This window comes from Pangasianodon hypophthalmus, chromosome 20 (assembly GCF_027358585.1).
Source record: "Pangasianodon hypophthalmus isolate fPanHyp1 chromosome 20, fPanHyp1.pri, whole genome shotgun sequence".
Lineage (NCBI taxonomy): Eukaryota > Metazoa > Chordata > Actinopteri > Siluriformes > Pangasiidae > Pangasianodon > Pangasianodon hypophthalmus.
The window spans coordinates 12,590,176-12,608,644 of NC_069729.1; the positions used below are offsets into that span (position 1 = coordinate 12,590,176).

The 18,469-nt window shown below is 37.2% G+C and overlaps 1 protein-coding gene across 1 annotated transcript; it reads left to right on the top strand.

Annotated features, from left to right (window-relative positions):
• The first annotated feature begins 120 nt into the window (after positions 1 to 120).
• Positions 121 to 18,417, top strand: sarnp (SAP domain containing ribonucleoprotein). The gene is made up of 11 exons (XM_026932919.3): positions 121 to 263; positions 2,810 to 2,909; positions 3,962 to 4,005; positions 5,604 to 5,656; positions 6,679 to 6,730; positions 7,347 to 7,420; positions 7,834 to 7,868; positions 7,961 to 7,986; positions 10,430 to 10,498; positions 18,026 to 18,112; positions 18,236 to 18,417. Exons 1-11 carry the CDS (start codon positions 231 to 233, stop codon positions 18,275 to 18,277), a joined length of 615 nt encoding a protein of 204 aa, XP_026788720.1. The 5' UTR covers positions 121 to 230; the 3' UTR covers positions 18,278 to 18,417.
• The last annotated feature ends 52 nt before the right edge of the window (positions 18,418 to 18,469 follow it).

Below are 18,469 nucleotides of genomic sequence, written 5' to 3' on the forward strand. Positions count from 1 at the left end.
ATGCTTTTAGATGCACATTTCTGTGTTTCATTTTTAACAGAGGAGTTTTGTATGAGGTTTAAGAAGGAACCTTGAATTTTCAAGCAGCTATACTGTAATCTCCTACCGCCCAGTAGGTGGCGACGTCACTTTTATGTGCAGCTGCGTTTTCCAAAAGAAGCAGAAGAAGCAGAAGAAGCAGAAGAATCCCAGCCGGAACCGGAAACACTCCAAAACAGGAAGCTGCGAAAATGGCTGAAGTGGTCGAGCTCCATAAACTGAAGGTAGCTAATAAACACTTGTTTATTATAATTGTTGCCACATTTATGAATAATGTTTTTTAATGTGAGCGTTAATTAATTACGTGTAACGTTACTGTGTCTGAAGTTGCTAGTTTGATTTCAGCAAGTTAGCGAGGTAACTAAGAGCTAACGCTCGATCTCTCTTTCTTGCTAAATAACGAGAGATAATCTGCTGTAGCGCTGATTTTTTTTTTTTTTACATATTTTATAAAGTTCTTTATTACAGTATCTTCAAGGCTTATAACTGAATCCAAAATTGCGTGTAACTAAAATCATAACGACGTAAGGAATGCAAACTCAAGCGTGCTAGTCGAGTACCCTGTCTTAGCTTAGCTTATATTAGCGAGTTAATTTGTGTCCACTTGCTGGGGTGAGTTTATAAATAAACATTAGTCCAAGCACAGCAGAGAGAATTTAATTTGTTTTGCTTGTTTTTAAACGTAGTTATTTGATATTTGGTAATTAAGAAAGAAATTACGAAAATATTCGGTTTTCTATGGTATTTAATCCGGTGTTATGAAAGTGGTTGACGCTGTGAAAACCCTTTTTGCGCATGCGCTGGAGACACTCAACTGTGCTGCCTTCACGTGCTGTCGGAATTATCGTAAATACGGGTTTCCAGCTAGGAAGTTGCACATGAATGACGAGTCCTCAAGTCGTAATTACAACTGGGAAACTCGGAGATAATATTGATACCCGAGTTTCCTAAACATTCAACATGGCGGAGGAGAGAACAGTTTCTGTCCTGAGTGGCAGGTTTTCTCCACTTTTCTAAATGCAGCTAATTGTTAGCGCTTGTCGTTTTGCATGTTAGAATGTATACACACCAAAATTCCATCGTCAGCAAGCTAGCTAACTGAGTAATATGAGTTATGGTGTCAAAATAGAAGTAAAATAAAAAAGGAAATGTGTATGAATGAATTTGTCGTCCGTGTTTCGTGTTCTCTCCGACAACAAAGCATGTGAACACGACAGAGTCTTAATTCCCACTTCAGTAGAATTCCTGTAGCACGTGAAGGCAGCATAAATCTCGCACAAAAAGTTATTAAAAAAAAAGGGAAGAGGGAGATGTGAAATGTAATACACAGCTGGGGTTACTTTTCAACGCCAATGAAAAACAGTCTCCATTGTGTTCCTCTTGGATCGCTTTATCTCTTCAGTGAAAAACAATCACTTTTTTCAGTGCACTGCAGTCGTGCTCCACTGAAATGCATTCACTGCACAGTCACAGCCCTAAGCCTCACTCAGAGACACAGTCAGAGCAGGGAGAACAACACCCTTTATCAGCTTATTACTCTTTCAATTCCTACTGCACTGAACCCTTAATCATCACATTCCTCAGAAGTATTACATGATAAAAATATTCATCTGAATAACAGCTCAGTGCAGGACCTAGGAGTTGTGTTATTATATTTCATAGCTTTATTTTCAGCAGTGTTGTATCTTCAGACATCTCTTCAGTGAACTGATTCTTAATGTCATGTGTAACAAATGACAAGTAGTACTGTCTACACTCCTGGACAAAAAAATGGGCCAAACCCAAAATGGCAAAATATTAAGCTTTTAATGGTCATTCCAACAAATCACTGGTCAGGAAATGAGCAAGAATTAAACAAATAGCTAAAGGGAGTTATTATGGGAAGCTTTTCCCTTTGATTTCTTTAAATGTTTAACCTTGTGGCCCTTGATGGGCTGCATCAGGTGTGGCAGATAACCAAATAATGACTAATCTTTTAAGGGGAAAAAAAAAACGTCCCATAAGATATTTTTGGAAAATTTTGTATACCCCGACATGTGTGTATTTGAATTTTACATCAAACATTTTAATCATTATCATGATTTTACGTTTGCATACTTGAAGACTATATAAGTGAATTTCCCTGTTTCTAGGTTTTCCCTAAACAGTTCACTGCAGCAAAAGTAAACCAGCAAATGATGCGACAGGAGTCCTTTATTTAATTCTTGCTCATTTTCTAACCAATGATTTGTTGTTAAGACCAGTAAAAGCTTAATATTTGCCATTTTGGGCTTGGTCCATTTTTTGCCCAGGACTGTATATTACTTTTAGAGAATAAGAACAAAAATAAGTAACACTACAAGAATATGTAGTAATTAGTGTTTGTCCTGGCAGACAAAAAGAAAAAAAGAATGCAGTTAAACCTAAGTTTTCTTACCAAATCCTAACAGACTGCAAAATTAACTTAAAAAAAGTTTAATGCTGGTTCATTTCGTGTTTCGTGTGGTTATGGTCCTGTTTTTGAGTTTTTCTGCTGTGTCATTACTAAAACAATCTATGTTTTTGAAACAGAACTTTTCAAAGATTCTGAAGAGATTTCTGAACAGGTTCAAGACTAGAACCTAGACATGAACAGCAGCAACTCAATATGAAATGCCTAACTAACAGTAATAATAATAGTAACAATAATGGTAATAATAACTAAATATTCATCAGGCAGCATGTGTGATATGTTTCATTAGTTTGTGCTTGATGGCATAAATATGATTTCCTTGGCTCCGTGTTGTTGTAGTTAGCTGAGCTGAAGCAGGAGTGTGCACTCCGGGGGCTGGACGTTAAGGGAAACAAAGGGGATCTGATTGCACGGCTGCAGGCGTACATCGATGAACACGGTATGTACCTGTGCATCGTGGATTTGCCTCTCTTCTGTTATATCTTACAATCCATGCTAAGAGAATTTAATCTTTTTTTTTAGCGAGATGATTGTGTTGTGCATTTATTTTCTGTTTGTTTGCAGAGCAACTCCAGTGCCATTTTTTTTTAATCAACACAGTTCTATGTACAAACACCATCTGGTCGTTTTTATAACTCCGATGCTTAACAGGAATGAGCGAGTCCTTTAATTAACCAGGGCTGAACTTTATAATGTCTATAAAGTCTAACTTAAAGGCAACAAGTCTTCCAATAAGTGTTTTGTGTCTTGCATTTTAATTTTCCTCAACATATGTGAATCGATTGGGCGTTGTAATGAAGTTAAAAGTTAAAAGCTGATTAATGCTGTAGCTGTGGCCACTTAAGAAAAAAAAAAAAGGCTTCAGACATGTGGAGTGACTTCATGCAGCTTATATCTTCAAGCTAATAAGATTTATTTGATCATATACAGCGGTAACAAGCGTTTATAATAACCTGACGGTTATGAAAGTGAATAAAACCAGCAAAATAAGGGAACCTACTAGCAGCAGTTCGCAAAAGTCAAATATGTTATATATAAATGCTGTTAGATTTCTTCTGCTATGGTAAGAAATAGGAATAAGAAATTCACAGTTTCTCTGGTTTCTCATTTATAGCCTACACTAATATGTGTTCCTCTAAAATAAGACGTGTACAAAGCCTGGTTTTAGGTTTTCTGTCTCTAGTGTGGGATTGACGAGAGCATGATTGTGTCAGATACACAAGCACAAAGGTTTTGCTAAAATGTATTTTGTCTAAGGCCAACTCCCTACTTCCTTGTAAAGTAGGATTTTTTTTTTTTTTTTTTTTAAATCAAAAATGATCAAAATAAGAGGTACAATATTTAACATGTTGGTGTTTTTTTAAAATACATTTTTCATTAAATTGACTGGAGTTATTGTTTATGTATTATTTTGCTTTCTCTTGTCGTATTATAATGATTTTTTGCAATAAGTATTTTTTAGAATATAACTAATAACTGTTACATTTTCAGAAGATGACGTCAATGAGGAAGAAGTCTTAGAAGAGTTTACAGAGGTAAGTAATATAGTAGTATTGAACTCTAATTGAAAATGAGCTTGAAAATGATCAGTTCTACATGCTCTTGCAACCCAGTTCATGAGAGTGAAGTCATATTTGCTGTAAATATCTTCATGCCATGTCACGTCTTTCTTGGAACATTCTGGCCATGGGTTCGTAGAGCTGTATTTCACTCCTCCTAACCGCTAGTGGTGGCGTCTAACACCAGGATACCCCCGCAACAACCGCCATCTGCAAGTTTACACCACTTAAACCGTTAAAAGATTATTCTCAATCCTGATCTTCCACATCTGATGAAACCAGCATCATGCATTTGCAGAGCAGCTGCAGGTTTAGACCTGCACTTTCAGGATCTTGTGTGGGTTTAAATTTCCACCCTGTAGTGAGATTTTAATAGGATTTCTTTCACTAAATGAGAAATTGTTCTTGCTTCTCTGGGATTTTGCCCAAATGATATTGACTAAATGTGTTTTAATGTTTGTTCTGTTGTATTTCTCTTGTCACAGGTCATTGATAGTTTGGTAAAGTTAACATACATAACATTAACTATAACTCTATTTCCACTTTATTGATTATGTACCATAGCACTATTATATTTTTCAATTTTTTATATATATAATATATATAAATATATATATATATATAAATAATTTTTTTTTCTTAAAAAATGCCCATCTCGTAAGTCTTTAATGCATAACTAAATTAATGTTAATGTCTAATAAACTGTTAAGTGTTAAAAATAATTTAGTCTTCAGCTATATCTCAGTCATGGTGCAAAAAAAATTAATTTCCCAAACCAACAGTTAATAATTTAATTACATTTTAGTTAAATTGTACATTCCTGATGAATGTACCTATAAAAATGATCATTTTGATGTGCAATAAGCCTGTCTTTGTGTTATTCTGAAAACGCACTGTGCATAAAATGGCCAGTCAGACCTGATGGAGCATAATACACAGTCCCACACAGTTGCTTGGCAAGTGCCTTTGTGTCTAAATTGCTATAATTATTCATAAATTAAAATGTACCAGTATTTTTATAGACTAAGTCCTACATATTGCTTTTCTATACTATTATTTACTGCTTTTGTAAATAATATATTATACTAATAATATACTATTACAAAAATAAAAATATTAGTCTAACTACCTGGGCAACATGTTTAAAGTTGAAGCTATCTAAATTAGCTAACCATTACAAGTTGGTTTGTAAATTATGATGGAAAAATACTGCATTTAAAAAAATACTGTACTTAGTAAGGGAGAAACTGCAGGTTTAGAACATTTTTAAGTTTTAACTGTATGCTTGGATGCATACTGTGGCGGTATTTATTGTGAAAGAAAATCTTGTCTTCTGGAGATTTAAAATGACCAAATGCTATAGTGAAATACCTAGGATTTAATAATGGTCACTTCAGCATTCAGCAGAATGATCATGGTTATCATTTTATCCATTGTTGTGCAGTACTAATAGGATCTAAGTATATTTGGGGGTAGTTAAATCTTGGGTATCTCTAAGTTAAAAATGAACTCCAAGTCTAATTAGATACAGTCACTGAGTAAAGCTTGCTAAAGGAAAATAAAATCTCTCTTAGGAGGCAGCAGCACCTGAAGCAGAAGCTCAAGAAGAGTCGGCTGCACCTGACACGTACGTATACTTCACAGATACCACCAAGAACAGAACAGGGGTTTGCGATTTCTTTATACTTATGCAGGGATTATGTCAGTGTAGTTTTGCACAGCAGTTGGTGCTGTAGCTGTGCAGTTTCCTGTCCTGTAAGAGGGGGTCATTTTCAGGCATTGTGCTTTCTAATGACAGCAATGATAGCTTTACATTTTTTTTTTTTTTTTTAACAGATTGTTTAAAATGCATATAAGGTGTCAAGTAATCTTTTGATAGATAAACCTTAAAACCACGAAGAAGGCTTTGGACTATCAGTGAACAGGTGAAAACTTCAACAAAACAGACCTCGTGTAAACTATAATGAATTTCCCGTTTACACAATTACACTTTTTGACCATGTAGTACACAGTTATAGAAGGGAATTATTTATAATTGCACTCTTTGTTGTCACCCAGATGAGGATGGGTTCCCTTTTGAGTCTGGTTCCTCTCATAGTTTCTTCCTCGTATCGTCTCAGGGGTTTTTCTCTTGCCACCGTCACCTCTGACTTGCTCATTAGGGATAAATTTATACCTTTATAAGTTTAAAATTTATATCCAGAATTTATATATTTCTGTAATGCTGCTTTTTGCAATGGCCATTGTTCAAAGTGCTATACAAATAAAATTGAATTGAATCTTCTGGAATTGCTCTTTAAACTAGCATGCTGATACACCTAGCTAATACAATAAATTGGCTAGCTCAATTGGGCTTTGATTTATGCAAAAATGGCCAGTGTGGCTGGAATTCAGCAGTCCAACCTTAACAGCCATCATTTCTTAAAGTCAAAATCTTAAAAAGTCTAAAGTTAAAGTCTTAAATGTGCAGCCACACCATCCCTTTGTAGACGAGATCGAAGACCCCTGCGCTAGATAATACATGCACAGGCTGACATCAGTGACTCTTCTAACTTCTAAATACTTTTATGTTTAATTTTAGTCATAAAGTGTAAATCAGTAGTCTAACATGTTACATTTACTGATTTTTCTGTTTGTTTCTTTGTGCAGGGAGGCAACAAAAAAAGTTGTTAAAATCACCCTTTCTGAATCGGCTGATGAGGTATTTTTCCTTTAATCACACAATGCAAACATTTTACACACCAAAGCAGTGGGATATTCTGCCAGGCTACTGAAATACAGGCTGATTTGTAATAGCCTTGCTTAAGCTAGACAGATAAGAGACTCAATCCTCAGTGTGTTCCAACAGCAACCTGTTTCCACTTAATCTGGATGTATGCTTGCTATATAAACAGCCCTGGTAAATGACTGCAGAAACAGCAAAAGCTCAGTTTAAGAGCAAATTTGAGGAATTAAACTAATTGCTAATTAACCTAATTTACAAATAGTGCAGAGTTATAGAATCTGTCTGGCAGAAACCAGCCAACAGAATGCATAAGAAATCATCTGTATGCAGCATCCTTATCCAAGTATTAAGATGTATGAAGAAAAAAAAACATTTAACTTATGACCCTATAAAGGTAATATTTTATTTTTAAATATAATTATATGAATCAGATGTGTCAGACCACAAAACACCACCTTGCTTTGGCCCAGTCAGTCATTTGCCTGGTTGATTGTGTTTACCCTTTTCAAATTTCAGCTTGTTTTTTTGGTTCAGGTAAAGCAGCCATGATGAAAGTATAGAATTTTTGGACTTTACTATCTTATAATTTCAGAGATTGCAGAAAAGAGCAGAACGCTTTAATCTTCCTCCATCCTCAGATACCAAGAAGGCTGCACGTGCTGCAAGGTGAGGAGGTTAAAATAGAAACATAAATGGAAAATCTGTAGCAGCTAGTGATCACTGTCTGTTTTGTGAAACATTTAAGGCTTATTATTATTATTATTACATTTTTGTTAGTTGGGTATTTAGACATATAACCAATTCTAATGTACAACAAAAGTATTCAATCCACCACAAACCCCCAGATATCCCTGCAGAAACTCAGCTTATACTAATCTGTGACATTTAGCTCAAATTCTCATAAAATTCCATAATGTTTATGATGTAAATAAATGTAATATTTTTAATGTTATTTGGGTTGCCAGTGAGACACTCTGGTTTAAGCTCTTAACATACATGATATATATATATTTTTTTGAAGTATGAAGTTATATGAAAGTGGATTAAACATACTTTGTCTTCTGCTTTGTCTTCGGCAGGTTTGGACTGCCAGAAACATCAGCATCCTCCAAAGGTGAGTTACAGACTGATGTACACACTTAGGATTGTTTAAAAAAAAAAAAAAAAAGACTTTTCTGCTCTGATGGCTGCTGTTCTGTTTTACAGGAACCTCTGCTGTTTCAAAAACAAATGTGAGTATGAAGTTAGAAATACTTAATCTGGCTATTTTAAAATATAGAGAAAATGAGTTATAATATAGAGGTTATATATAAAGAGAAAATGTAATAAGGAGGTAATGACTCTCTCAAACAAGTGAAGAAGTGGTGCTGCTTAGTTCTACTCCTTTTCCTTAAAAGAACTTGTGGGGTTTCAGCATATGGGTACAGGTTTTAAAAAAAAAAAAAAAAAGAGAGAGAGAGAGAGAGCGAGAGGTAAAATATAGTCTGGTACTTGTTCTGTTCCACCCTTCCTGACCACATGCATCAGTCACTGACATTCTCCTTTGGTCTGAAGGTTACTTTCCCTTATGAGCATTAATGTCATGCATTTAGCTACTCACTTGCCATTCTTGTGCAGATGTTCATCTGTACAGGCTCCGGGGAGTTGCTTGTGTGGCTGAATCTGGGATTTCTGCCCAAGGTCATTTCACCTACCTTTGTGAATCAGTCTGTTGACCTTGTAGCCTTGAGCATTCCTTGCTGTGCCTGGTACATGCCCTACAATGTTATTTGGACCAGATGGTAGCCATCTGATCCTCAGACCAACTGTTTATTTGCTATAGGGGTAAGATATGGGGTCGTCACTGGTCTAGCAGAGTTTAGCCCACAGAGTTTTGGATGGCATCGGCTAAATATAGATGGGTTGGACTCCCATGCCACTTTACAAGGAGCATCATAGACTTTTAGAGGTGTGCCACTCCAAGCTACTACCTGGGCATTGGGATGCTCTTTCTTCACATTTTTCAGGATTATACATCTCCCCTTGTAGTGATGTGAGTACAGCAGAAGTCTCTGACATTGATACACATTATCTAGGTGTTACACTCTGTCCTGGAGTTTGGGAGGGGTGAAATAGAAGACTAGTTACATATGTCACTCTGGTTCTGTGATCCCCAGATAACCGTCAGGGCTCTTTGTCATTCGGGATAATTGTATGCATGAGGTATTCATGTGTAACAGCAGTATTTATAGCAGATACTGCGTCATGCATCACTACGTGACTTACTTGATGCAAGATCTCGCCATGCCGATACCACAAACAATGTGGTATTCAGGTTGTACAAACGCCCTATGATTTTCTGGCTCAGGGTATTTTGGGCGGTCACACAGCTAAAATTACAGCAGCAGAGACCAAATGTGCAAAGTATTTTGAGATATAATTCTGCACTCTGTAATATAAACCAAATCCAAATGAGAATTCCAGAAATGTTTTTGAACAGGGGGTGTATTCCTTTCGCTTCAGCCAGGAAGAGGCTAATAACAGTATCAGGCAATATTAGAGGAAATACACCAATCAGCCATAACATTAAAACCACTGACGGGTGAAGTGAATACTATTATCTCGTTACAATGAAACCTGTCAATTAGGCAGCAAGTGAACAGTGAGTTCTCAAAGTTGATGTTGGAAGCAGGAAAAATGAGCATATGGATCTGAGTGACATTGTCAAGAGCCAGATTATGATGGCTAGAAGACTGGGTCAGAGCATCTCCAAAACGGCAGGTCTTGTGGGGTGTTCCCGGTATGCAATGGTTAACCTACCAAATGTGGTCCAAGGAAGGACAACTGGTGATCCGGTGGCAGGATCATAGGCGCCCAAGGATCATTGATGCGCATGAGGAGTGAAGGCTCTGCTGCTGTAGCACAAACTGCTGGAAAAGTTAATGCTGGCTATGATATAAAGGTGTCGCAACACACAGTGCATTGCACTTACAGGACTTAAAGGATCTGCTTCTAATGTCTTGGTGACAGATACCACAGCACACCTTCAGAGGTCTTGTGGAGTCCATGCCTCGATGGATCAGATCTGATTTTGGCGGCACAAGGGAGACCTACACAATATTAAGCGGATGTTTTTAATGTTGTGGCTGATCGGTGTATATGTCCTGTATAGAGTCCTCGGTTCTGGTGTGAACTACATGTCATTATGAAAATAAATCCTTGGTAAACATGACAATGTTTACATGACAATTCAACTTAAGTAGTCAAATAATAATAATAATAAATGTTTATACTGTCATACATATGTTGGTCATATTTGGTTCTATAGCTTGTATATGTGCATACACCTTAGCCTGGGTAACAGAAATACAACCCTGGGCCACATCCCACTTGAGACAATGGTTTGGATTCAGCGGTGGTGCTTTTAATTTGTCTGAATATCTTTAAAAAATGTTAACATTTTAAATGTACTGGTTATACCTTCAATACTCATTTGTACTGTTCAATGCTATTGTTATCTGAATAAATTATACCTTATTTACGACCCCCTAGTTAGGAGCCTAATCAAAGTTAATGAGTCACTTGAAAAGTTGCTGTTTATTCAGTTTCTCAAAATGCATTCTTAGCTGACTTCAGCACGGTCTGGATTTACTGCATATTTTCAGAATGATAATTTGCATCCTCTGTGGTCCTCAGGTCGATGTTGAGGTCCTGAAGAAGAGAGCAGAGCGGTTTGGCATGAACGTCTCTTCTGTGTCTAAGAAGGTAGGTCATAGTTTATGGGTGGAAATGTATGACAGATGAAGTCAGTAGACCGGTGGACAAAACATTAAAATAAAAAAATAAAAAAAAGGAAAAGATAAATTATGATTTTTAAACGTCTTAAGCAGTCTTAAAAAGAGAAGCCATGTTTGGCTGTTTTTTAAAGTCCCATCATGCAAGACTCTTTACATATGATGTACACAAATATCACTGGCTTTCATTGTTCAAGAAGTGAGTATAGAGTTGAAATCTGGTTGAAACGCCTTTCAGTGAAATGACATTAGGACCTGATGGCTCAGGATTGGCAGAAATCATGCCAAAAAATCAATAATGTTTAATACAAGCTTTAAATGATCTATGGTAATATTTAGATGATCGATCATTAATGTTATTTTAAACAGCCATACATACCGTAGAGCACTAGGTGGCACTGATACCTTGTTTTGTCGATTCATGTCCTTGACTGACCGTCACGTTGAGCTAATGTTTTCCTACACCTCCACTCAGTAAAGCAGTTATAAGAGGACAAACATCAGACCAGAGGAATTAAGCATGAAACAGCTTTTTTTGTTGTAAAATCAGACACGTATATGAAGTACTGTGGCCCTCACTGCTGTCAGTAGCTGCAAGACTACTTATAGTGAAAGTAGTGAATGCTCTTATAGTGAAAACTATAAGAGCAGTCCTGTAAGGTTTGTGTGGTGGTCTGACAGGATGTTTGCTTTAAACTTTGCTCAGCTATTTGCACCATTTATGGTTTAGCATTTTCACATAATGTTCAGCACAATCCTCAAAGCACCTAAAAAGTCATTTAGTCTGAATGTGTCCTGTCCGTCCAGCAACAGACAGCTCACTTAGTAAATGTGGCTGTACTAAAAATTAAAGGTAAATTTGTAAATAAAAATGTTTCATTTTTACCTACACAAATACCCAGTTATCAATATTTCTAGCACCTAAATATCAGCATATAAAATATATCGGAATTTGTATAATGGTGGTGAATAAAACCTTTCGTACACGCTTCCAACCTGTTTTTTTTTTTTTTTTTTTTTTTTTTTTTTTTTTTTTTTTTAAATTGTAGTTCTCTAAATAATAACACATAAATATTAGCTTAATTAAAAAGACTGAGTTTGATTTTTTTTCATACTTGCTTATGAGTAAGAAAAACCTAAAGCGTTCACTTTTGTAAACGCAGGCAAGTAGTCGTGGTAAAAGCAAGACGATGATGGCAGATTGTGTTCATCGTGATCTTTGCCTCCCACTTGTCTTTTATTTTCAGGTTAATATGGTGGTGCAGGTTTTATATTGAAGAAGAGCTTTATATTACGTTTACTATTATTATTATTATTATTATTATTATTATTTTTAATCCAGTGGTGCTTGTTACTCTATGGTCCTGAATCAATGTATTGGTTTGTGTGTGGTTTGTAAGAATTTTTTAAAAAGTTGATTTAGTTTATAAGCTTCGATTGTTGTTTTATTAATCCATTAATGTACATCTACATGTGATCTACCTATATGGCTTGATGGGTTCAGATGGCCTTTTGCTGTATGACAGCTGACTAGCAAAATATTGTTATAGGTTGGCAAGACGTTAGTGAATGAGCTGACAGCTATCAAAAACCTTCCAAAGATCTAGCTTTTATTGCGCTCTGATTATAAAATGTTTGCCATCCATACTTGATTTTAAAAGCCTCTTAAATGCCGTCAGAGTAGCTTATGTTAGCTAGATGGCAAGTGTTACTGTTGAAGATTGTACTGAAGTGCGCTAAGGCAAGAAGCGTTAAACTTGTTGCGCTTGCTTGCTTGCTTATTTATTTATTTATTTATTTATTTATTTTAAATTGTTGTATTTGTAAGTCATATGGTCAGTCAGGGCAGATGTGTTGATCCTAACATTACTGAACAGATATAATGATTCTAAATTGCATTAATGTGTAGCTCTGTGTCAGAGTGTTGGGTTTTACAGGATGAGATTGAGTACCTTTGTCTGATTTATTTTGAAGATGGGGTGTGAGATCTGAGGCACAGGGGTTGTGGGGTTCGAGGGTGAGCGAGTTGATGAATGTGAAATCGTTGGCATTTTGATAGAGGTAATTTTCTCGTGACAGAGCCAGGCTCTCCCATGAATCAAAATGCATCACGAGTGTGTGTGAGATGGAGGGCCGCCCATTGTGGGTCCTGACACCCGTGTGAGCGAGCAGAGCTGCACAGGGTCAAGTGTGACACATCATTATAACAATGTTGATTTAGTGGGGCCGCAGCGCAACACACCTCCTCCCAGGGGGGCTAAGAGGGGGGATGGACAGGCAGCCTAGTGGACAAGAGATGGGGCCCACTCTTCACCGTCAACGCAATCATTCGACAGATTGCAAATCGCCCCTACACCCCCCCAAAAAAAAAAATTCTTAGAAAAGCTGGTTGAGAGAAACCTGAATAAAAGATTTCTAAATACTGATTGTTTTTGAGAGACATGCCATGCATGTTTAAGTAGTATGGAAAGCTGTTTGGGTTGATGAATGTCTTTTACCGCCACCACCCCACCCCACCCCCCTTTTCCTTCTCCTTATATAACTCTCAACCCCCCTCTTGTCAGAATGTCCGTGGCCTTTAACCTTATTTCACCTGTAATGTCAAGATAAGCTTTGACAATCTGCAGTTGTACAGGTTCAAATGAATCTGCTGCGGTCAATCCACTGCCAGTATTTCAGAGACGTGTTCTTTTATAAAGAATATGATTATTAACAAAATGCTGTAGAGATCAGTTTTTATTTTTGTGTATCTATACAGCCAGTGGTATATACCTAAAATGTGAACCATAAAGCTCAACAGTTGACCTGAAAGTTGCAAGGAACACCTGACCTGTGTTTGGATGAGTACCACCTTTTTGATGCTTGTGTTGTAACTGCAATCTCGAAGTCGAATGCAGCATATCATTTTGGACCTCCATGCGTTCGAGCTTCAAAGTCGGAGGGAAAAAACACGGATACTTCCATGTTCGACTTTTGTTAGCAGCTAGCTAGCTAGCTGTGATGAGTGTTGAATATTTTCAACCTTAAAGCAGTAAAGTGTGTAGTCAATGTTGTAGATTTAAAAGGTGAATATTCCTATATGTTTTGTCTAAAGCAAATATTTGTATATACATTATAACTCATTTAAAGTAAGAAGTGCTGCTTTGTTTACTGCTGATGCTATGCGCAGCCATGTTGATTTGACGTCACTTGCTGAAATCGGAGGAAACTGGAGTTCAGGAGATCATCCTGAGTTCCCAGGTAGGTATTCTGAGTTTAAAAGGGATGTTTTCTTTAGTTTTTTTGGACAGAGGTTGGGAATAATGAGATATGAACAACTCCTTAAATGTCCGGTTGGTGGGCTGAAGGCCAGTCGAACTAGGCTTGCCTATTCTTTTTTTGTTGGAAGACCCAACGATTCCATGTCTTAAACATCATGTAATTCTGGCTTTTGACTTAACCTAAACTATCCAGGTACAGGCCAAATATTAGCCCTATAAGAAACATTACTTTAATCCTGGTCTAATCACCTACTTCATAAAGCTAGTGCTTTGCTTCATGTTCACTTATGGTGTATCTTGATATGGATCCAGACACAAAATAATTAAGAGGCAGTAAGACCGACTTCCTGCTTGCTCAGAAATTGATTCCTGATTGCACAAATTGTGTGCCTCCTCTTAAACACGCAGACTATAAGATAATTGTTATAACAGCTTTTTGATTGTAAATAATTAGTAGTCTACACAGTTAATTTTTTCCGGATGTCCTGATTTTATAGGTACATTTAGCCTGCAAGTCTGCTAGCTGAAAGATTGTGGAACCATTTGTACCTTGTAAAAGCAAAGCTATTTCCCTATAGATAGGCAAGTTCTTCTTAGCTTGACCTATTGTATTCAAGGCTGAATCAATGGCTAATTATTTATTTTTATAATGACAAACTTTTTTTTTTTTTTTTTTTTTGGCGCTGTAGACTCGTGTACTAGTTGGATCTTTCTGTGAAGTTGTACTAGACGGATCTATAATCAACATGATAAACCTTGTTGATTTTAATTGCTATTCTTATTTTGCACCGAAGTTCTATCGAAGTCAGAATTTAGCTTGGATAAATTATTTTCTATGTATAATGATATGCATTCAGGCACTTTTTCTCCTGTGACTTCGAACCTGAGCCCCATAAGATGCATTATCAGCTGACAGAATAGCCTCTTGTCCTGCAGTAATCATGCGCACACACGCACACTTTCACACACCATATGCCCTGCTTTTTGCACAATGCAAGTCATGACGTCACATCATTGCAAGACTGGCCAATTAAACTGTGGGAAATGAATCATTCTGGTGGCATTAAAGTAAACAAAAGCCCAAAAAATGAACATTTCATACTGTTATGTAGAATTGACAAATGCATTTTCTGTAAACTTATGTAGGCTCATTACATCGAATTTAACCTCTTTTGCAATGAGTATTTCTGCAACTGAACACATTTTGCACAGAGGGGAGTGCAGTTAACATGCAAGAAAACGTCATCAACGCTCTTTGCGAGCCTCAGTGGGTTTTACTCATTGGTATGAATAACGCTTTCAATCTAAAACTTCTTCAAACTGTTTCAGTCACTAATTCAATCTGTTCTAGAAAGGCTTTGTGAATAGACAGAGCCAAGGCCTTGGACAACATGGAGAGGCCCTGCGTTCGGCCCAATATTGTTTAGGAATGCAAAAAGAAAACATGATGAGAGAAAAGAAAGACTGGGGGGCGCTACAAAATGAACTTGATGATCTCAGGAGATGGAAATGAGATTGGCTGCACTGTATGAACGCTGGGGGAGATGAGGCCACGCTGTGCCCGCTGCTTTGGCTTCGACAACTATGGAGACCCACAGAGCTATTCAACCAAATCCTGGCTTAAAGAAACGCTGCCTGTTTCAGAAGTCATGCTATAAAGTAACTTGTTTCCAAAAAGCTGTGGCAGAACATTTCCGCTGAGAAAAAGGCCTTCTCTGCTTCACTTTCAATTCGAGTTATGCTAGTCATAAAATCTAACTATAATAATACAACAAGATGTATGACAATGGAATTATGATTTACTGTGCTTTATTATTCGATGTGTAATTGTGGGATATCTGTCTTTCTATGATGAGTATCTCAATAGGCAACACAGTCCAACTGATAAAAGAAACGTTACAGCTGTCAACAGTGTATTATGATTTTGAGCCTGTATTAATGTTAAAGTGTAATTCAGTATTTGGAAACAGTTCAGTTTTGATTGAAAGCAGTCACTGTGTTCGGCAGGCACAGAGGTCACATTCCCTTTCTTGACATCTTGATTAACATAAAACTGTGAACAATAACAGTTCAAATATGCAAATTTGGCTTGCATTCTGTCTTCCTCGGATAAATACAAATCAGTTTAAATATCTGCCCTCAAAACGAGTGATCGTTTGACTAGTCAAGGTTATTTTTGTGACCTTTTAGCGTCTTTATTTCTTGTTTCTTGTTTCCAGCTCCCAACCCCCCCACCCCAGAGTTATCCAGTTAGTCCCTCACCCACAAGTAATTCCTCAGCTTTTTTGTATTTGAACAATTTCCCAAAATGCCAATAATATTATTTGCCATAATATAAAACAACAACATATAATTAGCGGTGAGCAGGATTTTTATGTTTTTATATGTGTCTCTATGAGTATATAAAATTATATATAAAGTATATAAAAATGGATTCCTTCTTGAGATTTATGTTGACATGATTGCATCACATACACTATAAGCCAAAAGTATGTGGACACTCGACCGTACCGCCCATGTTTGGGCATTCCCCAAATTGTTGCCACAAAATTGGAAACACACACTTGTATAGATTGTCTTTGTATGATACAGCATTAAGATTTTCTTTCACTGGTGCAGAGCTGTTCCAGCATGACAGTTCCCCTTTGCACAAAGTGAGCTCTGTGGAGACATGGTTTGCCAAGGTTGGTGTGGAAGAACTCGAGTGGCCTGCACAGAGCCCTGACCTCAACCTCATTGAACACCTTTGGGATGAATTAGAATACCAACTTCACGCCAGGCCTTCTTGTGCAAAGCCATGGTCCAAAATATAGCGGAAAGCCTTCCCAGAAGAGTGGAGGCTGTTATAGTAGCAAAGGAGAAACCATCTGCACATTTATGTTGCGAATCTCCTGTTGTACCACATCCCAAAGGTGCTCTGTTGGATTCAGATCTGTTGACTGGGAAGGCCATTAAAGTGCACTAAACTACTTGGCACATTATCATGCTGATTGGGTCCATGGTTGGGTCCATGATGTTTGACACCAAAACCAGATCCTACCATGTGAATGCCACAGAAGAAATCAAGCTTCGTCATACCAGGCGACATTTTTTTCGATCTTCAACTGTCCAGTTTCGGGGATCCCACTGTAGCTTCAGATTCCTGTTCTTGGCTGACAGGAGTGGAGCCCAGTGTGCTCTTCTGCTGTAGCCCATCCATCTCAACGTTCAGCATGCCTTTCTGAGATGCTTTTCTGCTCATGGCGGTTGTAAAGAGTGGGTACTTGTGTTGCTATATCCTTCCTGTCAGTTGAAAGCAGTCTAGCCATTCTCCTCTGACTTCTCTCATCAATAAGGCATTTCCGCCTGCGGAACTGATGCTCACTGGATGTTTTTTGTTTGTTGAGCCAATCTGTCTAAGGTTTGAGGCTGTTGCACATGAAAATTGGAAATGCACAAACCAGCCCGTCTGGCATCAACAACCATGCCATGGTCAAAGTCAGAGAAATCGCCTTTTTCCGATTTCTGGTTTAATCTGAATATTAACTGAAGCTCTTGCATGATTTTATGCATTGTGCTGCTCCCAGATGATTGGCTGATAATTGCATGAATGAGCAGGTGTTCCTCATATGAATGAATACATATCTATATTGTGATTATATTACATAGCATGTAGTAAAATTTATGTGTAGTACACAAAGTTTCTAGGGAAACAGGATGTTTTGGACAAAAGTCCTTCATCAGCTGGCAAGCAAGGTGCTTCTAAGTCTGCAGAATGTGAAAGCCCTATATTATAATAAATTCAATTTATATAGTATATTAGTTTTATAACATTGCAGGTAACGAGGTATGTACGAGCACCCAAAGGTCACCCAAATGTTAGCAGATGGGACAAAGTATAAAAACTGTCACTGCTGCATTCTTTTTACAAAACAGAAGCACCTGAAAACCTCAGTGGAAAAATAGAAGTTAGTGCCAGACATTTATTTAGATTCGGATAGCGTGGGCAGTTTGGTGACCTTTTTTCCTGTGGAAGCACCTTAGCAAGCAATGTATTACTCAATATAGAAAATTACAGTGCCCAGAACAAGCCTTAGGTGCTCTTGAGGGTAAATAGAGCAATCAGTGATAGCAAGAGTTTCTCAACCAACTGACCAGAAGGTGCAGGACAGTGGTAGAGAGAACAAACATATTTCAAAATATCTATATAAAATGAATGCTGAGCATTGGTAAAATGTCAGTTGTTCTTGTTTGTGCAGGTTGAAGAGGATGAAAAGCTGAAGAAGAGGAAGGAGAGATTTGGAATTGTCACAAATGCAGCCTCACTTGGAGCTGATGACTCAGAGGTACAATGTTTGAGCTTTCGTTACTTTAAAATGAGCAGTAAGATAAATTTATATACTATTGTTATTTTAGGTTTGGGTTTCAAGTTACATATTTTCTGTTGCCTTTTGTTTTTTTCCTCTTAGGCAAAGAAGCGAAAACGAGCGGAGCGGTTTGGAAATGTGTGACTGTCTAAGCAATTTTTTTACTTTTTGTAATTTTTTTTTTTTTTTTTTTTTTTTTAATTATTTTTCAACTGTTGGAACATGATGTACTTTAGTTACTTGTTGTGTTGCAAGTTCTGTACAATAAACGTCTGCCAAATTTCTGTAAAGATTTCAGTTTGTTTCTAATCTGCAGGGCAATTAACATTATTTGCA

Bases quoted from the DNA above. Each gene is read 5' to 3' on its own strand.
- sarnp (XM_026932919.3), top strand. From the start codon at position 231: ATGGCTGAAGTGGTCGAGCTCCATAAACTGAAG. The intron at 7,869-7,960 runs GTGAGTTACAGA...TCTGTTTTACAG, and splicing joins AACATCAGCATCCTCCAAAG to GAACCTCTGCTGTTTCAAAA. The intron at 10,499-18,025 runs GTAGGTCATAGT...TTGTTTGTGCAG, and splicing joins TCTCTTCTGTGTCTAAGAAG to GTTGAAGAGGATGAAAAGCT.